This window comes from Oryctolagus cuniculus, chromosome 12 (assembly GCF_964237555.1).
Source record: "Oryctolagus cuniculus chromosome 12, mOryCun1.1, whole genome shotgun sequence".
In the NCBI taxonomy this organism is placed as follows: Eukaryota; Metazoa; Chordata; class Mammalia; order Lagomorpha; family Leporidae; genus Oryctolagus; species Oryctolagus cuniculus.
The window spans coordinates 4328627-4355477 of NC_091443.1; the positions used below are offsets into that span (position 1 = coordinate 4328627).

Sequence of the window (26851 nt, forward strand, 5' to 3'; positions counted from 1 at the left end):
CTTACTTAGAATTTCACTTGGGGCCGGCACTGTGGGGTGGTGGGTAAAGCAGCCGCCTGCAGCGCCAGCATCCCACGTGGGCACCAGTTCATGTCCTGGCTGCCCCACTTCCAACCCAGCTCCCTGCTGATGGCCTGGGAAAGCAGTAGAAGATGGCCCAAGTCCTTGGGCCCCCGCGCCCACATGGGAGACGTGGAGGAAGCTCCTGGCTCCTGGCTTCGGACTGACCCAGCCCTCCCTCCCCCCTCTTCCTCCCTCCCTCCCTCCCCCTCCTTCTCTATTCTCCCTCCCTCCCCCTCTTTCCCTACCCTCCCCAACTCTGCCTTTCTAATAAATACAATAAATTAAAAAACTTTCACTTCCCACTGACTTTTTAAAGTTCCCTCCTGCTTCAAAAGACACTGCCCCAATAGCAACACGGTGTGGACTGGTGGTTCCATTTTTTTCCCAATCTTAAATCTGACCCAGGCTTCAGCCTCGGGTGTTACCGTGCCTGACCTGAGCTGACTGGAGTGGGCACCGTAGCTCGGCTGTGGGGCGCCGGGATTGTGAGCTGAGTGTTCCGCAGGGACCTGACCTTTACAATGTTTCGCTGGTAAAAGAAGATGGGACCTGGTTATTAGATGGCTTCGTTACCTGCTTTTTCCTTCTCTCTTCCTGGAGTACTAGGAGAATTGTGAGAAGGCAGCTTAACAGCACGTACAGAGAACTTTGGTGAATGTTCTGGGCCACAGTTCTGAATTGGTATGACAAAGGGTAAAGCCCAGCAGGTGTCCTGTGCCTAAACTCAGACAACTTTCTCTGTTGTTCCTTTGTGAGTTGTGTGGTAGGGTGGGTTGTGTTTTTCCTACCAGGTGATTGGAGTGTTTCAAGGACCTCCTTAGAGCTCTGCCAGCGTCCATGTGAGAAAGACGTGCCGTCCTCTGTGCCGGCAGCAGCACTGTGGCCCACGTCCGCCTCACCCACGCCAGATGTGGGATGTTGTTGCCAAATCGGTGGAGGGAGGCGGTGCCTCATTTTTGTCTTAATTTGTATTAGTACGCTGGGTTGCTCGGGTGTGTCGGATGTGAGCTGTTGGGTCGCTCGGGGTGTTGGATGGTTGCTCGGGGTGTTGGATGTGCGCTACTTGCCTCTCGTGTGCATGTTCTGTGCCACCCTCGGCAGTGGCTCCTTTTCCCTGGACCAGTCTGCACATCTTCCCTGGAGCAGTCTGCACATCTTCGCAATCTGCGTTGTGCTTTTCAGTCGTGTTTGAAGAACAGTTGCCATCCTCCAGGCCTGGAGTGTTCTGTAGCCACAAAGTGCTTTGCTTTGCTGGGGCGTGCACCTGGGTCTGTTCTCTGCTCTGACTGGACGCTTTGTGCTTCTCTCGGGCTTACCTGGACTGCTGGCTCAGAGCAGTTGCATAGGAGCTGCGTGGCTGTCTGCCCGACTATGAGATGTTTCTCTCCCCGCCAACGGGGGTGCTGCCTGTGTCCTGTTGGAAGGCGCTCGTGGTTGGCGTTGGCCCCCTGGTTTCCCTTGGCTTCCTAGTGATGTCGTCTTTCCACCAGAGGTCAGCTGCACACTGACTTACTGTGCTGCAATGGCACAATCGGGCTTTCAAAAAAATTTAAAATGTTTGTGTCAGCACTTTTAATTTTTTAAAATGTAAGTGATATGAATTATTCATGTCCCGCAGGTGTTTGGTTTAAAGGTGAAGCTACTGCTTGGGATGCCCACTTTCCATGTCCAAGATTTGGGTCTTGGCTCCACCCCCAATTCCAGCTTCCTGCTAATGCATGCCCTGGGAGGCAGCAGGTGATTGTTCTAGTACTTGGGCTCCTGCTACCTCCCTCTGCATTGAGTTTCTGGCTCCTGGCTTTAACCTGGCCCCGCCCAAGCTGTGTAGGCTTTTGGGGAGTGGGCCGATGGACTGGAGCTCCCCCCTCTCTCTGTCACTCTGCCTGGTGAGTTAATAGCATAAAAGATTTCTAACAAAATTACATATATTGATGTGCTACATTGGGATGTTTTGATGGGTGCATACATTCTGTAATGTCCCAGTTGACTAAACATCGATCTTTTCCAACCTTTGCCGTTTGTTTATGGTAGAAACACTCAAATTCGTTTCTGTGGCCTTTTGTTTTCTGTTTTTAGAAAAATGTCCAGGGCATTATGATCCTGAGTGTTTCTGTTTATTTTGCTGAACTTGGGGTTTGCTTCTCATGGAGTGCCGCGTTTGAACAGCAGGTGGCGTGCGATCCTCGGTCTGCTGTGAGGGAACAGCAGGAGCGGCTGGGCCAGGGTACCAGTCCCTCACTCAGGAGCGCAGCAGCCTTAGGGAAGCCCGCAGCCGGCCTGGGACCCAGCGAGCTGCTCCCCGCCCTCTGCGGGATCTGGCATCACGCCGGGCTCCCCTACAAATGAGTGGAGCTGAGCTCTGAAATCTGTGTGGGTCTGTCCCTTTGCCACTCGACACAGATCGCATCCTGCGTGCTTGTCCTCGTAGCCTTTGATGTATGCCCCAGACTTAGGACTCGGTCGAGCACTGCCTTCCAGAGCTGGTGGACCCTCGTCCCCACCCCCGTGAGGCGGCTGGCACCCTGGGACTTTCCCATGTGTGTTGTCTGCAGGAAGCCGCCTCCCACCCCCCCAGGCTGCCCTGTCACTGCTCCTTGCTTGTGTGGGCCTTCCCTGCGGTGGCTGGCTGGATGGGTGGTTCACCGCTCTGCCAACAGGGAGGGGGTGTGCTGTGTTACCCGCGGTGATTCGAGCAGGGCCTCTTCCTGACTTCTTCCGTCGCCTGGGCTGCGGCTGGGCCTGTGTGTGTTCAGCTGTCTCCACGTACATCCGTGTGCGCGAGTTGGCGGCGTCATCTTAATCGCAGCCCCAGCACGATGCAGGCAGTCCCCTCTGTCATGCCAGCCCCACGCCGTCACCCTCACTGTGCGCTGACTGTGCAGCTGGGTGCAGGGTGGAGAAGGGTGGAATTCCAGAGGCCGCCTCTGGAACAAACTGTGCCGCATCTCCAAGTGGCAGCTTGGCTCCGGCTTGTCTCTGCCGCACACCGGCTGGGGCCGCCTCGGGAGACGTGAAGGCTGACCCTGATCCTCTGCAGACCAGGAGCCAGTGTGGGTGCTGTGAGGCAGGTGCGTCCCGTGGGGGCCTCTCCATGCCTGATCCTCTGCAGACCTGGGGCCGGTGTGGGTGCTGTGAGGCAGGTGTGTCCCGTGGGGGCCTCTCCATGCCTGATCCTCTGCAGACCTGGGGCCGGTGTGGGTGCTGTGAGGCAGGTGTGTCCCGTGGGGGCCTCTCCATGCCTGATCCTCTGCAGACCTGGGGCCGGTGTGGGTGCTGTGAGGCAGGTGCGTCCCGTGGGGGCCTCTCCACGTGTCTGTCCTCCTGGCGTGGAGCCTCAGCCTGTGTTGGCTTCCTTGTGGATGTCCACGGCTCCAGGCCTGGGGCCCAGGGCCCGGCTCACCCTCTGTGAGGCAGCGTTGGAAGGAGCACCGTGGCGTGCAGGCTGAGGCAGTCTCTGGATTCAGGGGGATGCGCTGCATGCCCTGCTTTTGATGGAAGGGAAGTTGTAGAGCTTGGGGTCTTTATTTAACACTGGGGTCGCTGGGGGCAGGTGCTGTGGTGGTGTAGGTTACGCCTCCACCCACACTCCTGGCTCGTGGCTCCTGGCTTCAGCCTGGCCCAGCTCTGGCCATTTGGGAAGTGAACCTGCAGATGGAAGACCTGTATCTCTGCCTTTCAAATAAATAAATCTTCAAAAAAAAAAATACTGAAAAACAGAAATTTGCTGAAAGAGCATTTTCTGTGCTCTTACTGTAAGAAAGACAGCTGTGAGACGATGGTTGTGTTAATTGGCTTGGCCATTGTCAAGGGTTCACTGTGCACAGGTGCACACAGCACCCAGCTGTGCCTTAGACATAACTGACAGTGGTGAAGGGATGGAAGTGGGGGGGGGGCAGGACAGTCCCCAGGGCCCTGCTTCTGCTCCACGTTCATCTCCTGCAAAAGCCTGAAGAGCTACCCCAATGTTTTTCCCCAAATATTTATTTATTTGAAAGGCAGAGTTAGAAGAGACAGTCTTTTACCTGCTGGTTCCCTCCCCAAATGGCCACAACGAGTGGAGCTGGGCTGATCTGAAGCCAGGAGCAGCTTCTGGGTCTCCCACGTAGGTGCAGGGGCCCAAGCACCTGGGCCATCACCCGCCACTTTCCCAGGTGCATTAGCAGGGAGCTGGGTTGGAAGTGGAGCAGCTGGGACTGAACCTGCCTCATGTGGGATGCCGGCATTACAGGCGGCAGCTTTGGCAACGCCTCGGCATGTTGTCAACCATGGTCTCCATGCTTAATGGCAGGCTGTCGGCTCATGCATCCCCCTAACAGCACACCATGCCCTTTGACCTACTCCTCTCCGTTTCCTCCCCCCCCCCCCACCGGAAGCTGCCCTTCCATTCAACACTATGCAGGCCTGTGACTTTCTCTTTAGGTCCATGTGTGTGGCATCGTGCAGTGTATGTGTGTGTGGCAGTGTCTTCCATGTTGCCTCCGACAGTGAGGTCTCCTGTTCCTAGCCGGGGTCGTGTTCCTCATGCTTGAAGCAATGCAGGCCCCTTACAGTTCGTGCAGGGATGGAGGAGGTCACACCCTTTGTTGGTGCTATAACTTTGGTCCTAACCGTCTTTTCCGTAAATTTCAGATGTATTCTGAATATGTAGCTTGGGGAGGGAGCGCTTTTCGCATTGTTCTGATGGAAAGGAGAACACTGGGGTGTTGATAATCGTGCAGGCTTTGGCGATGTGGGTTTTAGAATGCGGGTGGCCAGCAGGTGCAAAGAGCTGATGGGTTTCTCCCTTCACAGAGGCCCTGAGCTGTGACCTTCGCTGCATATCTGGTCTGCTTCTGATTCTCTCCCCAACCCTCTCCAGTTCCCTTGAGTGCCGCCTCCCAGCCACTGCCTCTCCTCTCCTTTCTTCCTTGTTTTCATGCCTTTGTAATTTGCATTTGTCACTCCTTTTCTGGTGTTGCAGGGACACAGCCATATGTGAGGTCTCCACGCAGAAGCTCACACCTCTGAGTGCTTCTGGTCACCTCACCAAGAACAGGGGTGCAGGCACCATATGTCAATTCCAGTTCACCAAAAGCTAATCAATTCAAACATCCATTCACCAAATGTCCAATTTGCCAAGGTTACAGAATTCATCAGTATATGAAGATACTTTGAGAAGTTCGTGGAAATGAAATTAAGAGTATTTTGGCATAAATAATTGAATTCCATGCATATTTTTATAATATGCATGTCCGTCTTTTTGAATACCCTAAAAGGCATGGATTTCAAAAATTTTTTGCACAAAATGAACATCTCTTCCACTTTCTAACTTTCTGAAGTAATTTTGTCGACAATGTTTTTCATTAGAAAAACAAGTCATATAAGTTGAAGCTGTTTTATTTTAAATAAATGGACGTGGACTTTTATAGACAACTTTTGAAGGTGTGTGCTTCATATTATCTGGTAGATTCTGAAAATGAGACAAAAATGGCACTCTAAATAATATTTAAGTCATCTCAGGGCAGATCCCCGAGAAATGGAAGAAGAGTGAACGTGGCATAGCCAGAGCTGCAGAGGCAGCGCAGGAAGGGGCAGCCAAGGACAGAGAAGCTGCAGCAGGGAGAGGTGGTGAGGGCACCATGGGTAGGAGGGTGGGAGACCCCGGCGGGACGGGGAGGGAGGAGTGGGGGACAACATCCAAGGCTCAGGGGGCCCTCCTGCCTCAGCTCCCTAGAGCTTCCTTTTCTACCATCATTTGTTCCATGACAGTTGCGCTCTCTTCATGGTTAAATGAGTTTTGATAAACTTGATGATTTCAGATAATCAGTTTTCCTTGTTAGTAGGTCATTGGAAGTTGTTCAGTATATTGGAATATGGTCCATTTCCTGGAGCCATTGCATCTCATGGTCTACCGAATGGGCGTGCCTTCCCCACCATGCCACTGGGGGGCCGGCACTGTGGTGCAGTGGGTAAAGCTGGCACCTGCAAAGCTGGCATCCCATATGGATGCTGGTTCTGGTTCCGGCTGCTCCTACTTTGGATACAGCTCCCTGCTAATGCACATGGAAAAACCAGTGGACAATGGCCCAAATGCTTGGGCCCCTGCACCTACGTGGGAGTCCCAAAAAAAGTTCTAGGCTGCTGGCTTTCGCCTGGCCCATCCCTGGCTGTTGCGACCATTTGGGGAGTGAACCAGTGGATAGGGGAGCCCTCTCTCCCTTTCTCTCTCCTCCTCTGCAACTCTGCCTTTCAAATAAGTAAGTAAATCTATTTGGGAAATGCCACCTGACGCATGGCAGGTGCCTTTCGAGATGAGTGGATCATCCTGGGGAGAAAGGTCAGGAACAGTTCGGTTAGGATGCACTGAATGCAGAATGGAGCATGCAGCCAGGAGAGCGAGGAAGAAGCTGCGCTTTGGGGATTGGTGTGAAAAGAAGAAAAAAGAAAAACCTTGAAGCCCACAGCCACTCTGCCGAAGCGTGGTCTCTGGAGTTTAACTTACCACAGGGTTCCGTAATAGAGATTTTTCCCTCCACATAGAGGCGTTTGCTTCTTTCCCACGTGACTGAGAGCAGATGCACTCTGTGTTTCCATACTGCCTGTTCTGGTTTCTGAGGATGACGGTTAAGGGTGGAGCTTGTGGCTGCAGTCTGGGCGTCTCAGCCTCACTGAGGGAAGGGAGAGAGAGGTGTTCAAAAGCCGTCACTGTTTCTTTCTCCTGGAAATCGGGGCTTGTTTTATCTGTGCATTCTGGATAAATGCCTGGAGTCCACTATCATTGATGCATAGTAGTTCCCTTAATCCTCAAGGTAATTTTGAGGTTGGTAGTTTTCCACGTTATAGGTGGAAACTGGAAGTTCAATGAGGGAATTAACTGAAGTGTCTATGATTCTCCAAGGGATAAAAGCAAGGTCTGGGTTTGAATCCACCAGGCCACCTGACGCCACGCTGCCTCCACCATCACGATTTTGCAGCACCTGGAACATGCAGGTTCGGCACATCTGGCCGTAAATATCACCTTCCAGGAGCTTTGATTCCGAGGAGTTTATTGTATGTTCTCTAAATGTAGGTAAATCTCTGAGGCATGGACTGGACCAGTTGTAGCTGCTGGACCATGGTGTGTCTTTACTGCATGTCTCAGCAGTTTGGCATTTTGCTCTGTGTGGTAAGAGCTCCTGCAGCAGGTTCTAAACGGCTTTGCCCAGTGGTTTCTGTGAGAGGCTCGTCTGTCCACGGGCTCCTTCAGCTGGTCTCGAGAAAGCCCGGGTGCTGCTTCCTGGGGTCCAGCTCCGCCTCGCTAAGTCCTCAGGCCTCTGGTGTTCCATTGTCCTGGGAACCCGATTCCCATGCTGGTTCCTCCTCCTCCCTCATTCGGAACTGCAAGCTGCCAACAAACTCGGATTTCTAAAGCTTGGCGCTGAACATTTTGCTTGCTTGCTTTGAGTGAACCCGAATTTCCTTCCCTCTTTATGCTAAAATAGTTCCAGATGGACCAAACACTTAAGTGTAAAAAAAAAAAAAAATAGAAAAAACCTACAAAATCAGTGGAATGGAATATGACTGAATTAATTTAAAATCTTATAGTGAGAAAACTGCTTCCAAGCAGGATGTTAAACTTCAAAACCATAAATAAAAACTATGGCAAGTTTGACCAAATAATAGTGCAAAAAATCTCACTACTAGAAATAACACGAATCTAAGCAAATGATGAAAAAGTAAAAAGATAGTTGGTGGCTTGATTTCTGTAATGAAGAGCTCACTCAAATCCGTGCCAAAAACAGTCACAGTGGCCGGCGCCGCAGCTCACTAGGCTAATCCTCTGCCTGCGGCGCCGGTACCCTGGGTTCTAGTCCCAGTTGGGACACTGGATTCTGTCCCGGTTGCTCCTCTTCCAGTCCAGCTCTCTGCTGTGGCCCGGGAAGGCAGTGTAGGATGGCCCAAGTGCTTGGGCCCTGCACCTGCATGGGAGACTAGGAGAAGCACCTGGCTCCTGGCTTCAGATCGGCGCAGCGCCGGCTGTAGCGGCCATTTAGGGGGTGGACCAATGGAAGGAAGACCTTTCTGTCTCTCTCTCACTGTCTAACTCTGCCTGTCAAAAAAAAATCACAAACCCACTGGAAACTGACCAAGTGACGTGAACCAACAGTTCACAGAAATACAAACGTAGGTCACCGAAATATAAAAGATGCTCAACTTTGCTGAAAGCACTAAAGATGGGGAAAAATGTAGCCAGCAGTGTTCTGAGCCTTCCACTGGCTTAGGATAAAAGAAAGGTTTGTAATAGCCAAGGTTTGTGAACGTGTGAAGAAGCAAGTCCAAGATAGGTGCTTTTGTGGGAGCATAAATCCGAGAAACTTTGGAAACCAATTTGCCGCTGTGTGTCAGAAACTCCCAGGGTTCAGAGTTCCCTCTGCATCCCTGGTGGGCTTACCGGATGCCCTGCAGTACTGCCCCTGCCGGGAAGAGAGAGTGGAAGGGATATGGGGCCATTATTGGCTAATGGCATGACTTCATGCAACACGATGCGTTTTCACTTCACTAATTTTGTATGAAGTCAGCCTGTATTGGTGGTGTGAGCAGAGATCCCTGGTGCCTTACTTGTGAAACTGTAGAGTCCCTGAAAGATCCTTTTTTCCCTATAAAACACCTGAGAAGCCGCTAATGCGAGAACACCAAATGGGAATCGGGGAAAAGCGAGAGTAGAGACTTTGTTTTTCGTTTCAAACCTCTGAGTTGCGTGCATGTGTTTACGTTTGTTAAAAAACTAAAAGCAGGAGACTAGGAAATAAAACACCTGTGATTCTTACAGAATACTAATTAACCTCCTTATTTTAGGGAATCTTCAGTTTCTGACTCAACCCAGCCTATGTATTTCTCATTCTGTTTTTCTCCCCTAATTTCTGGATGCATTGGAATGCTGCCGGGCACCAGCCCACTGTAATCATGTCGAGACTCCTCCCCCACTGCCTCCTGTGGAGTGGCCTCATGGCTGCTCTGCATGCTTGGGCCCAGCCACATGCCAGCTCCTTTCTCCTGTTTCAGCCCCCATTGAGACCCCTGCTGGAACAGGTCTCCTGCACATGGCCCTCCCTGGTTCCGTTCCATTTGGACACCTGCCTTGTGGACTCTGTGCTACATTCCTGGGCTGTGTGCTGCCCATCAGCTGCAGAGGAGCAGGGGCGGGATGGGTGCACCTTGATAACCCCCCAGAGTGCCCGGCACCGAGCCAGGCCCAGAGGAGGAAGCATTGTGGTGCTCTCCTGTGTCTGACAAGTGCAGCACCAAGAGAGACCTGGCCATCTGTGGCTTGAGTGGGCTTGACCAGAGCTGAGGAGTGTCGCTCCTCATTCTTCAGGGTGGGAATTGCTGGTGCACTTTTATAGGACCAGGGGCCAGTGTTGGTTCCTCTCCGCAAATGCGGTCACCTCTCAGGTGTCTGGGTCCTTGCCTCTAAGACCCCAGTAGACAGCGAAGTCCACTGATGCTCAAGTGCCTTTTTTTTAATTTTTTTTTTTTTTTTTTGACAGGCAGAGTGGACAGTGAGAGAGTGACAGAGAGAAAGGTCTTCCTTTGCCGTTGGTTCACCCTCCAATGGCCTCCGCAGCCAGTGCGCTGCAGCCGGCGCACCGCGCTGATCCGATGGCAGGAGCCAGGTGCTTCTCCTGGTCTCCCATGGGGTGCAGGGCCCAAGCACTTGGGCCATCCTCCACTGCACTCCCGGGCCACAGCAGAGAGCTGGCCTGGAAGAGGGGCAACTGGGACAGAATCCGGCGCCCCAACCGGGACTAGAACCTGGTGTGCTGGCGCCACAAGGCGGAGGATTAGCCTAGTGAGCCGTGGCGCCAGCCTCAGGTGCCTTCTAAAAGTGTGGCAGAGGGAGAGAGGGGGAGAGGGGGAGAGTGGGAGAGGGGGAGAGAGGTCTTCCATCTGCTGGTTCACTCCTCAAATGGCCACAACAGCTGTAACTGGGCCAGGAGCTTCTTCCAGGTTTCCCATGCAGGTTGCAGGGGCCCAAGGACTTGGGCCATCTTCTGCTTTCCCAGGCAATAGCAGAGAGCTGGATGGGAAGAGGTGCAGCCGGGATTCGAACCTGCGCCCATAAGGGATGCTGGCACTGAAGGCTGTGGCTTTACCCTCTACGTCACAGCACTGGCCCCTAGGCTGTGTATTTTAAATCACCTGTAGACAACTTGCTGTACCCGAAACAGTGGAGATGCTGCGTGCTGCACTGTTGAGGGAATAGCCACAGGCGCGGGTCTGTATCTAATTCACACACGATTTTTTCTCCTGAGTGTTTTCCACTTGCGGTTGGTGCAGTCCACGGACATGGAGGCTGGGATAGAGAGGGCGGTAGAGTTCTTAGAGGGGAGCAGGGCAATCGGGCCACTGAGGTGACAGATTTGGGTTTCCGCAGCCCCATCAGGGCCCACGTGGCCGAAGCGGCTGGGGCGGAGGCCCCCAGCTTCATTCTGCTCCTGGAGCGTGGGTACCACAAGAGCCTCATTGTGTGTGGAGCTGCCAGAGCAGCAGGTCAGAGTCCACGCATTCAGGTGTCATCTCGTCATCTGTGTAATCTGGGGGTCGCATTCCTGGGCAGAGACCCCCTTTCAGAGCCTGCCTGGTTGAAGCCTCCCTTCGCGGACCATGAGACACCAGGGTCTCGGAGAGAAAGCCGCCGTGCGCCCCGGTCGCCTCCAGCGCCCCCTAACCCTGGCACTGACTCGGCACCTCTTTCCTCGTTCAGCTTTGCAAGCCCTGGCCCCTTCGTCGATTAACTCCAGACATTAATATTTTCTTTCACACGACGGCTGCCATTCACCCGTGAAACGGCTGAACATTATGTAGCTGTCAGGATGCCTGGGGATTACCCAGGGTTCTTTGCCTGTGAGAAAGTGACACCGGCAGGCCGAGTTTTGAGATGTTTATTTTGAGAGGACGCTGACAAGCATGAAGGCCTGATCCCAGAGTGGCAATTTCATTTAATTAAAGGCCTCTTTTTATTGTCGTTTTCTTCCCCTTTATCTGCTTGTGGCTGTGAAAGGCTGACTCGCCCTAGGTGCGGGGAGCGCGATGGGGCGGGCGGGTGCCGCGGGCGCTGTCGGGTATTGTGCTGGGCTTCTGCTCCCGGCTCGGAACCGATGCCTGACAGCCACGCTTAAAGGATGAGAGCCGGGCCTCTGCCTTTGCGCTGCCGAAGTGGAGATGCGAGAGTCGAGCTTGCAGGCGCTGAGGGTTTAGTCCATGTCGCTGTTTGAAGTTAGCACCCTTGCAACAGGGGGAGGTGACTTAGCATGGTTGTGTCTTTCCTAGGATGAGTCAGGAGTGCGTGCCGTCCTAGGCAGCAGGGTGCTGCTCCTAGCTCAAATGGTGGGGAAGTTTATTGCACCCGTCGTCACTGGTTGCCAGTACCAGCGCTAAATGCACATGTAAAAAGGGGCTGGAAACAATAAACGGTGATGTGACGGTGGTGTTAGTGACAGTAGACTGATCAACTTTTGATGTCATGTACTCAGACTAAACGGGTTTGACTTTAACCGCAGAAATTCATTTTGAGAAATGTTCCAGGGGCCTATCTGGGGCATTGTCCAAAAAAATTCAGGATTTATCTGTGAGCGAAGCAGACTTGGTCTCTGGATATTGGTTCCCACAGCTGTGGGATCCCAGCTCCCCAAGGTTTGTGTCTCTGTAGCATTATCAGTGGAACTCTGTTTACCCCCATGAGGAAGCTGTGTTCATTTGTTCTTGTTTGTGCACTGTTAACTGCATACCGGTGAGCACACGTACCCTGGACACTCCGTGATCCCACACACACACGAGTGTGACACATGCATGTGACACAAGCACAGATGTGTGACACACATGCGACACACACATGCATATATGACACACACACACACAGTACATCATTCACGTAGCCTGTCTGTGGGCCTCTCTTCCTCAGCCCTCGGCTGCACTCGGGGCCTCATGCCTGCAGGCCCATTACTCATTCCTTCTCCCCAGGAGGAGCCTGAAGGGTCAGTGGTGTTGGCGCTGAGGCCAGCCGAGGGCCTGGCTGACGAGGAGTTCAGCTGGCCCCGCACAGACAATGCCCTCCGCTTTAGTGCAGGTGTGGGGAGGCAGTGAAGAAAGGGGACTGCCCACTCCATTCTTACCCTGCCCCCACCCTTTGAAGCAGTGACCCGCACGGCTCGCTGATGGAGTATGAATCTTTTGGAAAGCGCGTGACTCTATTGAATCAGTACCGGGACCGAGCATTGGAAAAGAGCTCCCTTCACTTCTCGCTGACCCGACACCGAGCCTGGGAGCAGGGGGTTTCTCCCCAGGACCCCTGCCGGCACTCGCTGGGCTTGTGGACTGGATGTCCTGTGTTTTTGTGGGTAGTGTAGGGATAACGTCCCCACAAAGAGGCCAGCAGAGCTCAAGGAGCCTATTTTTCTGCTACCACAAAAGGCAGCAAAGGATCAGGTGTTCGCCCTAAATTGTTTTTCTGCCTCTCCCCTCCACCTCCAGGCCCCCGCATCTCTGGGCAGGGGGGCTTGGGCTGCGGAGTGTGCACTTTTTCACGTCCTTTAAAATTCCATTTTGTTCTGTTTCTTTTAAAGGCACAAGTGATCCCTATGTGAAATTTAAGCTGAATGGGAAGACGCTTTACAAAAGCAAAGTGGTGTATAAGAACTTGAACCCCATTTGGGATGAGATAGTTGTGTTACCAATCCAAAGCCTTGATCAAAAGCTGCGTGTGAAGGTAATCTCAATGGCTCTGCTCCTTTGTTTAAAATGTTTATTTCTCAGTGGCTTTCTGTGTTCTCTTACAACTGAACCTGCCACGGTTAATTGTTTTATTGATTATTTTCAAGGATAGGGTTAAAAGTATTCATATAGAAGGAATACTGTATGCCACTTGTCGGAACTGTATGTTTTTTTATCAGCTCAACGGGACGTGCTGTACAGAAATTTGGAGTGAAAAATAATGTGTCTGTGGGTTGTATTTAAACTTACCGGATGTGGAAGAATTATTACTGATAGCTGGACAGCGAGCAGTTCTGAAGCCCGTCTCATTGGGAATAACTTTGTATTTAATAGAGCTCTCAGCTACTGTTGAAAGCATCAGTTACTCCAACATCTGGGTTCAAACTGCATGAGTTGAGTGCAGAATAGGATTGCTATAGAATATTTAGCAAATTCCTGTTTAATTGGCAGGTCTGTTCACCGTGGAAAACACTAAATTTTATGAGAGACCATTTAAACTACAGAGAGAGGTCTACTGTGTGTAACAATTTAATCACATAAAAACTGCCTTAAAATGTTGCTGCTGGTATTTTTTTATTTTAAACTTTTGGATTAATAGGTAATAATTGTTTTGGCCATGGCAGGCAACATGGGCACGGTTGCATAACTTTGCCCCTTGTGAGTCATGGTTGTGTTTCCCTTAGCTGTAACTGTGACGTTATTGTAAGATCTGAGTGATTTCAAACTCTCAGCCTATTGCCCGTGAATGACTGATGAATTTGGTGACTTACATGGTACTGGCCTCTGCCCTCTGTAGGTGTATGATCGAGACTTAACCACATCTGATTTCATGGGCTCTGCATTTGTTGTTCTCAGTGATCTTGAACTTAACAGGTACTGTATTTTTGCCTTTTAATTATTATTAATAATTTTAGAGGGAATTCCAATAATGTTAAATGGTGCTTGTTAGAAGACTGAAACAAATCTGAATCAATGGAAAAGTGCTTTGAATTTTTATTGCTCTCAACATATTTTTTGGCTTTTCAAGTTTTATTTTTTAAAAATGAAATTTATTTTTAAAGATTTTTTCGCTTCTAGAAGTAAAATGTATTAATCAGATGTTAAATCATTTACAGCGTGTTCTGAAATGTGAATTGGGCCTCCTACTTTCAATGGGTAAAATTCAGGTTCGTTAACTTAAACAAGTACTTACATTCCACTGGGACAGTGAGGAGGAGATCTGACCAGCTGTGGGACTAACCCTGAATACGGGTGACTGCACTAAATTTAATGCTCTTCAGGACTGAGTAAAACTCTTGTTCAGAAGTTCCTGAAGCATTATCGGACTATATGGCACCATCAATATGTGTACAAATTATTCCTTCCTTTGTGTGTGTAGGACGACTGAACATATTTTAAAATTGGAAGATCCAAACAGTTTGGAAGATGACATGGGAGTGATCGTGCTAAGTTTAAATTTAGTAGTGAAACAAGGTGACTTCAAGAGACACGTGAGTGGGACCTTTTGCTTTTTAAATTCTTCGATGTCATATTCCTGTGATCTCTGGCCTAGCAGGAGACAGATTTCTTCTTAATTACTTTTGTTGGAAAAAATAATTTGACAGCAACATCACGTGCCTACCCGTGGTTAAATGCACTAAAAATTCTAAGGAATGACCTCCTTGGGCTGGAGATATGACCAGTGTTGCTGTTATTAAAGTTTACATGCTGCTTATAGTTGGCTTATCATAAATCATCCAGAATATCCTTCCACTAAGTGTCCAGGCTTCTACTTAGCATTATTTTAGGTCCTAGATGGTCTAGGCATTACTCATTTCTGAAAAGCAGTCCCCAGAATTTAATTATTGCGTATTATTAGGGTGACCAAGTAAATATTTGCAGTACTTCAATTGCCTCTTTTTCTTTTGTACCTTTAGTTACCAACTTTTCCACTGGTAGTGCTTTTGAGAAGATAAAAGACTTACTTTTCTCTGGCCTAGCACATGGAAATTCTGAGTTGACACACGACCTGTTGAAGGTGTCTCTAACATTGATTTTACCATCATGTGTTGGTGGCTGTTCTTGTGAGAAAACATGTACAGACAAACCCTATAAGAATTACGACAAGAACAAAAAACATCTTTGAGTGTAGCTAGCTTGAAAATTATTTTTAAAGCCAACTAAAAGACCCATTTGAAAAAGAATCAGATGTTACAACTTAGTGTGTGTGTAATCCTGTGTGCAAATCAGAGGTCTGCTTATAAGTCAGGGAGGTGTAGTGCCTTGTGCGCTGAGGCAGTGTGGTGCACGAGGACTCGGTCTTCGTTTGGACATCACTTATGCTTTCAGTTGTCATATTTTTCATGGTGAAAATTCTGACTGATTTACTGATAAGCTCCCGGAGGGTAGTTTACGGAAGTGGGAAAACCACACAGTGACTTCCCAATTGCCCGAGGTCAGTAAGACGTCTTAAATTGCTCCTGAAAATAAACTTGTTTTTCATTCCTGCCCCACATAAAAATGGTGGATTATCTTTGGCCACCTCTTAGTTTTGACAGTGTTGCTACCACGACCCTGACTGGACTCAACGTCCATGGGCACCGTAGGTGACCAGTGATTTGAACCGGATGCCAGTTGAAATAGTGAGCAGTGCAAGCAAGCGTCATCTGTCACATGATCGTCTCCTTGCCAGCTGATGTGTTCCAGAAATTTCTTACATATCCAAGCGTATGTTTTGGAGCTGGGTGATTTCCCTAAGAAAAGAGCTGTGTATGTAAAGGCCGACCCTTGTGTGTTTTCCTGTGGTCTGTTGAATTATGTTTAGCCATCATATTAGCACTTAAAATAGATTTAAATATTGCCAGAATTTGGCGTTTTAAAGAGATGCTTTTGTCCAGTTCATTTCAAATGCAGCACACTTAGCGTGGGCTGCAGCCTCATTTGATTTTGTGAAGCATCTCGAAGAAGATCTTGTCCACATCCCAGAGTCGCCGGTGCCCTCATCCTGTCTGCACTGCTCCTCTTCTCAGGCCCTGTGCACGCATGCCTGCACGCTGATTTTCTCTGCTGTGTTTGTGGACACAGCTCTCGTGTATGATGCATTTATTACGTGTATTTTTCATGGGGCTGTTACAACACGGAAAGCTCTGCCCAGGCTCAGTGGTCTCGTCTGGGAGTTCCCTTTTTCTGCTTATGAACGCGATCAAGTTTTCACTGACCAAGGAACAATTCATTCTGGATCATGTGTGTTTATCCAACTTGCAGCACCTATCATGGGTCCTTGGAGCATAATAGATATCATAAAACAGTTCTTTTTGTAGAGTTTGAGTTACTATTTAAAGGCATTTTTATATTGGGATTTTAAGCAGAAATATGAATGGAGAGCAATACACTGTTTGAGATAATTTGCGAATTTACATTGTATTTTAAACTGAGACATTTCAGTTTGGTTTCTGAGTTTTGCACCCACTTTTCTTTCCATCATCATTGAGGGTGTCTTTGTGGCAAGCTGACAAATCCTTGACACGTGCAAAACACTGGTGAATGTATCCCCAAGAACAGGGATTTAAACGTGCCTGCGTGCGGTGTGGCTGGGAGTAAGACACGGGCTGGGAGGCTGAGAAAAGACTGGCTCTTTTCCTTTCTTTGCAGAAATAACTAAGTACCCTTGACATTATGGTCTCTGTGGTCAGATGGCCTGGGTTTGAGTCCCAGCTTCCCGGTGGTCTGGTCAAATTCACAGAATTATTTAACCTCTCCCAGCTACGATTTCTTCGTCTGTGAAATGGGGCTAAAAGGTGTGTCTGTTGCCCAGAGTTGTGGAGACTAAGATTATTAATATGGTGATTGGTATAGGGTAGAGCCCTGAATGGGTGCTATTCTGTAGCACCAAAGTGAGTGAATAGCAGTAGTTAGTTTCCATTGTGTTCCATCCTGTTGTGTTTATCTGTTATGACTGTTCTAAAAGTTGAGTGATTTTATGTGGCAGGGTCCTAAATAACCCTGTGTACCCAGAAGATGGTAATTAATTCAGGCAGTTGGTTTGGATTAAAATAGTTGTCACCAGATTGGGAAAAAGAAAACAAAACACTGATTTTAAGATGCAGGTTGTAGTACCTGTCACTCTATCACGTGCAGAATGTTGAACTCAGGTTTTCAACAGGGTAAGTGTTGTTAATGAAGGTTATTTTTAAATCATTCTGTATCAGTATTTCTAACTGCTGGATAAAGGACTAAAATTGGATTTCCCTTTGGTACTGTTTATTTTCCAGTTTCTAATTTATTGGGATAACATATTGGCAAAATGTATAGGTCATTTTCCTGAATATATTTTTGTTCTTAAGCGTAATACTCAATGTTGTCTGCTCAATTAGGTTCAAAATTGAGTTGTAATCTCCTGAATTTGTCCAGGTTTTAACAACCAGTTAGCTGGTCAGCCAGCCAGAGTGCTTTGCAAGACTGAACTGTTCGGTGACAGGAGAGAGAGAATTTTAACTGTGGCAAAATTCACCAAACTTAGAAGGATAAAGCAGAACAGGGCTTGGGGTTTGTTGCTGTCAGAGGTTTTCCCCTCAGTGCTGTTTTCTCAGGCTGAAGTTTTTTTCTCTTCAGAGTTGTTTTTCCCATTGCTCAGTGCTGCATTAACTATTTTTTCTAAGTTGGACAATGATGAGTCATAGTTCCCCTGTGATTCTGAATTTGAGATTTAATTAGTGAAAGGGGAATTATTTTCGGGTTTGTAAAACTGGAAAGCTAAGCATGAACTGGCCTTGATCATGAATTTCAGAAACATTTTCACGTTAGCTGAATGTTTCAAGTAGGAGAAGCTTGTTTTTCCCATTTTTTAGAAGTAAAATTGTACTGTTTGTAAGATAATCTAAACTACTTCTGAGGATTGACTGATATTCATGTGGCACTGCCTTTTCATACTCTGAGAAAATGATCTAATACCACTACATACATTTCTTTGTTTCTATTTTCTTGCTATAAAGTGTGCTTTTCGCGTAACTCAGAACTTGGGTGTTGCCCCTCTAGGTGTACTCTGTGCTGTCTAGCATGGTGGAATTATACTATTAACGTTGCTGTTTTGCTTTGTTTCATTTTGCCACTTCCACCATTTGTTGGACACCATTCTCAGCAGTGGTCAAATCGGAAGCGGTTAAGTGCCAGCAAGGTATGTGTACTTTTTTAAAAAAATTATTTATCTGATGGAATCTGTAGGAAATGCGAATGTAATAGTTGATACCACTAAACCTTTGCATACAATGGATCCTTTTCTTCTTCCATTTCCAGTGGGAAGAGACAAACTTTAAACATTTCCACTTAATAAGGGCACAGCCGGATGTTTGATTTTTCACCTATTTTTGTGGTTGACATTTTATATTTGCAGGCCCTGTTGGAATGCAGCCCTTAATTACGCTTGGATAATTGACCGTGCACTGTGTTAGGTTCTGTAGTTTGGAAAGTCATTTACCATTGGATGCAAACTGGGATTTGTGCTATAGGAATACTGTAAGGAATGAGAAGAATAGGTGATGTGTGTTATGTCTCTTTTGTATCTTCTAAAAACACCATGTGTTACTTTTTTGGCAAGAGTTTCTTTAAAAATCTCTTCACGGACTCCTGGTGATGGTTTTATGTTGTTAATATCTCTTTAGGTAATTAAACAATACTGCATAATTTAAAAAGTGAATACCAAATTAGGATTGCATTCTTAATTTTATCAACTTACTAATTAGCAGATTGTGACTTAAGGGACCAAGTATGAAAATTAGGTAAAAATAAGCCAAAAAAGTATTTACAACTGAATTTAGCAACTCTATCATGAGTTAGAGAGAAATAACCAACCGTAAAAGGAATTCCTATTAAACAATACGGCATTTCATTCTGTTTGTCCAGCTGAATTTCTGAAAGGCAGTGGTGAGGGGAGGGGTGTGTGTGTGTGTGTGTGTGTGTGTGTGTAGGGAAGGGGCTGTGCTGACAGTTGTGTGTATGTGCGTGTATTTGCACACTTGCCCGTCTGCACACATACACACCACCTCTAATTTCTAACCTCACGGTACCTCAGATGCTTATTTTAGTATGAAATCGGGCGTTTGAAATTGTAAGCACTTCCAGCGGAAAGGTGTTGTGAGGGAGGGGTGTGTGTGTGTGTGTGAGAGAGAGAGAAAAAGAGAGAGAGAGAGGGAGGACATTTTAACTTGCCAGCAGTAGTCACTTAGGGAGAAAGCTGCACTTTGCAAGCGCAAGGAGCTGGAGCTGGGGCTGAAATTCCTAACTGTGGAAACCTGCCGTTGGCACAGTGGAGAAGGCTCCGACAGGGTTCTTTGTTATCTGACCAGTTCAGTTGGCTCCCAAGACTCTAGTTCTTTTCTTTTTCAGAAGTAAAATGAAGAGACGATAAATAACCGGGGCAGGCTGTCTGGGAAATCCTGCAGCGCCTGCCTTGCAGCTCTGCTGTCACTAGGGGGGAGAGGGAGAGCGCTTCTCCCGGCCCCAGGCAGCCGGGCTCCTGCTCGCAGAGCAAGAGTTTGTCACCACCCAAAGCTGTAAAGTTTCCCAGAATGCTCTGGTGAAGCCTGACAAAGCAGTATTTTCTCGTTTATTGATTCTGCTGCTGCACTAAAACACTGCTACTGTCCATCAATAACCATCTTTAGTTAGGGAGCGGCGGCCTGTGGAGGAGTGCGGGCAGTTTGCAGAGGAACATAAAGGCTAGAGAGAGAAATTGTGAGCTTGGGGAATATTGGAGCCGAGGGGGATGGGAGAGGTTATGGAAGAACGGCCGAAGGCACAGGGAGGGAGAGGAAAAAGCTGCTGGCCCGGATGAAGACATCAACCTGAGAGGCAGAGCGGCGCGGGAGAGCAGTATTTATTTGTGTACTGCGGGGTTTGTTTGGCCTCTGGGCCCGGCTCGGCTGTTTTCGCCCTGCGATGGCAGTTTCTAGGATTTCGGGGCTCGGGGATGTAATAAATGTCCAACATAATATAATTGTTTGGAATTGTACATGAAGCGAGTTCATTGACAGCTATGCGTGACGGTATCTGAGACCTGCCAGCTGTGTGTCGGTGAACGACGGTGATTCTCCCCTTTTTGGCTTCTGGGAGGCGGCAGTTGTAAGGAGAAATGTGGGAAGTTTCTAGTTTGCTTGATGAGAATGAGTCGCGTGGGAACTCTGTAGACTCCGACTCATACTCTGTACAAGCAGCCAAAATATCTTTACACTGTAAACTTCTGTTTTAGAATTTCATATTCTATTTGATTTTAGGGAATAGTTTGACCTAAATAAGGTTACTGACCTATGAGATGACAGTTTTTATTCATACTAGGGAATGTGTTCCGGGTAATATATTGTTGGCTTTCCACCACAAACTTGTTATAATAACTGTTTAGATAACAGCTTCTTAATCCACAGCTTTGTAATTCTCATCCTCCTCTGATTCCTAAAGCACACACTGTGAACTGTCTCCCACACTGTTTTCTTACCATCTGCCCTGGATATCAGTGTAGTAAATACACACGGATTTCCTTTAGGGTTGGGATTAGATGTCATCCACAAGATTTTAAAATGAGCATTTAAGTGAGAATTGGTAAATCCATTTAAAATAGGACATGGATCAGGTCCCTCATTCCCTCTCATTGTATTTATTGCACATAATAGCGATACCTCTGTATGAAGATATCTGTGTGTAAGCCTTGCTTTCCCCTTTGCTAACGTATATGATTACACAGTTGAGTAACAGCAGCTACTCCTCTTATGTCAAAGAGTCTAAAAGGGGAAGAAAAACGATAGAAATGGAATTGGCACATAACTATATTCAGAAAGTTTGCACATGCACACACGTGTACACTCCTCCTATCATTGCACCTGCAGAGGGGCCGAGTCGGAAGACCGTGGCTTTGAGTCAAGCATTCACTGAGATACGCGCATACTTCTACACTGTCCCTCTTTTGATGTACCCCTTTACACATTTATATGTTGGCTATCTGAGGCAGCAGACATACCCTCTGTTTGGTAGATCATGGTTTTGTGTTTGAAATTGGCTAGTGGTACCAATTTCAGGCCTGTTTGTTCTCGTTTTTTCTTTTTTTTTTTACCTTTATTTAATGAATATAAATTTCCGAAGAACAGCTTCTGAATTACAGTGGCTTTTTCCCCCCATAACTTCCCTCCCACCTGCAACCCTCCCCTCTCCTGCTCCCTCTCCCCTTCCATTCACATCAAGATTCATTTTCAATTCTCTTTATATACAGAAGATCAATTTAGCATATATTAAGTAAAGATTTCAACAGTTTGCACCCACACAGAAACACAAAGTGTAAAATACTGTTTGGGTACTAGTTATAGCATTAAAACAAGACTAGTGTCTGCAAATACTGGTAGAATAAAAAAGGGAGAGAGCAGTCCAACATGGGAAGCGGGATACACAGCAGACTCATAGAATGGCAGATGTCCTAAATGGCACTCTGGCCTCAGAATCAGCCCTTAAGGCATTCAGATCTGGCTGAAGAGCCCATGAGAGTATTTTAGGCATGGAAAGCCAAGACATTGTAGCAAAAAAAAAAAAAAATCAACCTATATGAAAGATCTCTGTGAGTGAGATCCCAGTGGAAAGAGCAGGTCATCAAAGAAGGAGGTACCTTTCTCTGAAGGGAGGAGGGAACTTCCACTTTGATTATGACCTCGAGTTCTTTCATTTCTTTCCTCTGGTTTTGTAGAGGCTGACTTCTGGGGCCCCGTCAGCTGACCTCCAGCTGGCCTCATACAATGAGGGGTTCGGCACAGGCTAGTTGTCATGGGAGAACTTACATTGAAAGTGAGCCATCAAAGTTTTGGAAGGAACATCCCTCTGTATATTTTCTGTCTTTCTCATCTGTAATCTACATCCAAACTATGTATGCGTGCATCTTATCTATGATCCCAAGCATACCAGTGTCTCAGCTGTCATCTCTTTCATGTGTCTATCATCTATTTATGAATCATCTATCTCCTGTCTCTCTGACTACCTGGATGTGGCTCTGTGCAAACCCACTACTGGTTGGGTTAACCCTGATATTTCTGTGCGTTGTGAAGTCCAGGTCAGCACTGGCCTGGGCAGACTGGCCTTTAGAGGCCTTCTTCCTTTCCAGAGCGTGCAGTCCTGTTCAGGTCTGACCGTCAGTCTGTCGGGGTTCTCTAAGCGTGGTGTGCTCTGAGCCAGGAAGACAGAGGCCCTGCTTTCCTAAACATCACATCAGCTCTTCCCTGTCAGTGAATTAGACTGTCTTGCCCCCAAACCTCTGGATGAGCAGACACAAAGACTTAGAATTGATGGGCTAGTAGGAGAGAAGTAGAGAAATGGGATAGTTGGGAGGTGCAGTGCAGTTCTATAATGACCTTGCAGGAGAGCAGGTGGGCTAGATGGCAGGCTTGGGGAACTTTTCAGAGAAGCCTGGAGTGAATCTTACTGAATGAGAAGGAGGAGATAATGAGTTGAGATTCATTCACAGTCTAATGTGTGGCTCAAGACAAAGACTCCAAACAATTTAATCCAAATCTCTAAGCAGTTGGTCTTCGGGACCTGGCCCCTGGGCCATCTGCATCTGGCCGTCCTTAGCAGTGCAGCTTCTTTGAGCAGGACCTCCAGGTGGCTCTGGAGCACAGTCGGGTGTGAGGCTCCCTGGGATGGACAAGAGCAGGGAGTGGGGTGCTGGGAAGAGGAGGAGGCAAAGCGGGAGGCCAGGAGGGGCAGCTTTGTGGGCCAGTAGCAGTGGCCACTCACTGTTTGGTGGATGGAGAAGGGCTGGGGTTAGAGGCCAGGCAGGTGGTGCCTGTGGTGTGAAATGCACAGGTGTGCTCAGGCTGAGGTGCCAGCCTGCACCTGCCTTCTGCTCTGGGTGGAGGTGCTTTCAAAGTTATTTTAAGAAATGGTGAAAAACAGAAAATGGAACAGCAATGTGAGTGCCAGAAGGATGAATTAAGAAATATTAGATGGGAAATACTGATGCATAGCAGCACAACGTTTGACCTGGAGTTGCCTAGAGGTCAGGGAAAAGACAAAGTATTGTTGATTGCTTGACCTTTAGTATTGTTTTCTTTGTTCCTAGTAGGAAACATATTGAAATATTTTCCCATCCTAAACTCCAGAGTCATTGGCTATTCCCAGCCTTTATCTATGCTTTTAATCTTCAGCTAATCTCATTTTTATTTTAAGTGCAAAACTTGAAGGATGCTATTCCCTTATAATTAAAAATATGCAGTTTAATAAAACGCTAATGCGTTATCGCCAGCTAATGTATTTGTACACATAGATTGCTCACATCCATGGAACTGTGATACAGTTTTCAGCTACAAATATAAATCTTATCTTCCATGGACATGGACATGGACATGTGGGAAATTTAAAAGGCTTTCTTTACATCCTCATGCAAAGATGTCCGCGGAGTCCAGGGAGGATTTATGCCTCCAGCGTGCTCTTCAGATGATATAAGAGGCTGCCGGGGAGGCCGGTGCCTGGGAGCTGCTCCACCAAGGGGTGGATCTTCTCATGCGCTGCTGCAGAGCTGTTGACAAGCAACAGTGGTTTCACATGTTCCGAGAGCTTGAAGGGGGGCTCGGTGAAAGCTTTACAGTATGAACGCTTTCCCTTCGCTCTTCAAAACAGCCGTCAGTGTAGTTGGAGTCTTGCTGTACTCTTCGTTTTGCTTACAAAGGTAGCTTTTTCATGTATGTTTCCGTTGGCACCTGCTTTCTCAGAATGGCTTTGGAAAAATTAGGTTCCAAATGGGATGCCGTGGCAACATGGGCTGACCACCTTAGAAAACGTACACACACGGTATTTGGTACAAAATAGGTACACTTCATGGCTTGTTCTCAGCTCACTCTCTCCCCCTCCCGCTCTGTTTTTCTTTTGGTATTTTGTTAATATTTTGGATAATCATCTGAGATTTTGATCAGCGTGGTCAGGGCTAGACCATGGCATAATTGTGAACTCTTGGTTCGGTTGTGAGGGCTGCAGGCCCAGCTGCTGCCTCCATGGGCTCCTTTCTGGGTCTTTCTGTACTCCAGACCTCTTTGCCACTCTTGCGGGCTCAGGGCAGAGGGGACACACTGATCTCACCTGTCTGTCATTCCTGGTTTTCCTCTGCAGTCACAACAAGGAACCCATATCACCCTCTCCCCAGCATGCCCCTCAGACATCACGTTTGGATAATGCACACAGCTGAGCTGCGGTCCATTTCCTGGGTCTCAGAAATGGTAGGTCACCCCCTGTGTTGAGCACCTGTCTCCTCCTGGATCAGACATTTCTGAAGATTCCCCTCCAATGTAAAGGGTGCGGGAACTCCACAGTGTGTAGTTTCACTTTCATTCTCTCGCCTTTTCCTCCCATCCTTGCCTTGACCATGGGATTGTCATGACCCGGAGGAAATTAGCATTTTCAAGGCTGTTTAATTTTTGCGACAATCAATACATCTCGCATGAATACCACTCCTTTCTTGCTGTCGGTCCCTAGCGCGTGTCTTTGGAGGGAAGTCACATTCTGTCTCTGGAGCAGGGGTGAGCATTGGGTGGGGTGGGGGCTGAGGAAGAGAGCGGAAGAATGAATCAACTCGGAAAGACTAAAAGGTCTGATCCTGTGAGAGGAAGGAGAAACAGAACAGAACCCTGATGCGCTGTATTTTCTCCCTGATGGCTGCAGAGGAATTAGGGTCAGGACCCAGCAACCTCGCGCTATCTCCTGGTGTGTGTTTGCCTTCAGGTGGGGTGGGCTTCCCCTTTGATGGGTCATTTCCTTCTCTGCTTTCGCATTCCAGGCAGCATTAAGATGACAAATTTCACGCACAGGCTCGGGCACAGACGTGAAAACCTGAGCTATTCAGCTAACTGAGTGAGTGCAGATGAGCCAATTTATGATGGGGAGGACAGGAGGGTCTGAAGGGCAACAAAGACTTGGAGAGGTCAGGCCTGCATCTCGGCACACAGAGGATGGCTCAGACTCTGCCCCAGCCACGGGCACTCTCATGCCTGCTCACGCCTTCCAGCATGGAAGAGAATTTCCAAAGCACACCCACGCTCACACCCCTAGCCTAGAATGTGTAGCCCGCAGATGAGGTCTTATTTTGGAGATAAATGTATCGTGGCTTTTGCAGAACTATTTAGGGTGAAGTAAGTAGGATAAGGACCTTGTGTTCTTCTCTGTCTGTGAACTCTGTAATAAATCCTTTCCCTCTCCACCCCACTTTTAGGAAGATGGAAAAAAAAATCTTGGACGGCAAAGAGCAGCTCCATCAGATCAAACGCGACTGTGTTAAAGACTAAAATGTTCAAAGTCCGACCGAGATAGATAAAGGCTTTGATGGAAAGTGGATATCTCCCAGGGACATTACAAGCAATAATCCAGATGTTGTGGCATAATGGAACGGGTGTCCACGGATAGATCAGGAGCCCCAGCCAAACCTCGCCTGGTCCCGGTCTCCGCCTTGCCCTCACATGCTGTTTGGCCATATGGAGCCTATCTGCAGGCCCCTTAATAACCAGCTTTGGATTCCATTTTCACAGAGCTCCTAGAGCTAAGTGGGGCTGTTTTATGGACAAGTTAGATAGAAGCCTTTCCAAGATAAACATCCAATTTGAAATTAGGACATACCAAGCCACAACATTATTTTAGGGCATATTTCATGGAAGTGCTGCCATTTGTCTTACGCAGCTGCCACACTGTGGGATGCCCTTTGATCCTTTGTGGACACGACTCCCTGTCTTATGAAAAGGATTTTGAAATAGCTGCAGTGTTTGGGGAGGAATATATCTGTCGGAACTCTGCAGCATGGCCGTGGGACAGGTCATGCTTTAGCGAGTTGGCTGGCAAGTCAAACTTCAAGATGAAGAAGAAAAAGGAATTGCAGTATGATATATGAATCAAAAATCCCATTTTCGTTTTAAAGGTAGAAGTTGCCAACCCATGTACTTCTTATGTCTACAACTATGTAGATACACACACACATCTCTCAGCTCATATATTGTGATATGTGATATACTTTTAACAAGTATAACATGGGTTGATTTTTGGCTTTCCTAAACCTTTGCTAATAAATATGTTCTATGCAAAATCCAGCTGTAAATAGGAGTTAAAAATTATGTGAGTTCTCCATATTTTCCTTTGAAAAATCAGTTCTTTCCTTATTTGCTCTCATTTCTCTGTCTTGGCACTTCTAAAATGTGTGTGTGTGTGTGTGTGTGTGTGTGAGAGAGAGAGAGAGAGCGCGAGCGAGAGAGAGAACAGAGACAGGGAGGGAGGAGAAATGCAGCATGGATCGCAAGTTTGGGAGGAGGCATTTCCTTAAGTATGCTTTGTCTTGAGTCCTCTAAACTGGCCGACAGAAGGCCTGTGGTGGCGTTGTTGCACAGTTTGAGAGGATGGTGTGATGTAGTTGGATGAGGTAAGCAGCTAGATAATTAATATGGCCCTGACTTCCCATTTGTTGTGATAAATTATGACTAACTGGTGTTGGAGAAAATTGGTGTCTAAATGATCCTGAAGACATAGCGAGTGGGTGACAGGAGGGGATATACAGTGTTAAAGATTCATTGCTCCACTGTGCCGCCCAGACCGCTTCAACCCTTTAACCCACTTCTTTCTCCTTCAGTAGAGAAGCCTGGGCTGTGCTGAGTGAACTGCACCAGCTACAGCCAGCAGATGGGTCGTGTGGAAGCCCTAAGTCCAACCACTTGCCATGAAACGGCGTTGTTGAGGCCACCGAGCAAATGCAGATACGCCCTGGGGACTCAGTGGCATACAGTGGTCATGGCGTCATGGTTCTGTGATCATCCATACGGGTTTGCTTTAGAATGTTTCAGCCAGGGGTGGGCGCTTGGCCAAGTAGTTGAGATGCCAGTTCGGATGCTCACGTTTGCTGTTGGAGTGCCCGTGTTGGGTCCCTGGCTCGCCTCCTGACTCCAGCTTCCCTCTTGTAAACCCTGGGAGGCCGCAGTGGTCATGCAAGTGGTTGGGTTCCTGCCTCCCATGTGGGAGACCTTATGTTGGCTGCCTGGACCCCGCAGGTATTAGGAGAATAACCACTCAGCTGGCAGCTCTTTCCCGC

General features: G+C 47.9%; 1 protein-coding gene across 6 annotated transcripts in view; it reads left to right on the forward strand.

The window, feature by feature from the left end:
• The window catches only part of MCTP2 (multiple C2 and transmembrane domain containing 2), a 249464-nt gene that overhangs the window by 95531 nt on the left and 127082 nt on the right, over positions 1-26851 (forward strand). For 3 of the 6 annotated variants that reach the window (XM_017350418.3, XM_070053489.1, XM_070053488.1), the window contains exons 5-8: positions 12645-12787; positions 13589-13665; positions 14171-14282; positions 17909-17944. In XM_017350418.3, the coding sequence (XP_017205907.2) occupies positions 12645-12787; positions 13589-13665; positions 14171-14282; positions 17909-17944 (368 nt within the window). Of the gene's footprint in view, positions 1-12644; positions 12788-13588; positions 13666-14170; positions 14283-17908; positions 17945-23901; positions 24009-26851 lie in introns of those variants that run through there. The other 3 variants (XM_051822987.2, XM_070053490.1, XM_051822988.2) reach the window with 3 other exon arrangements.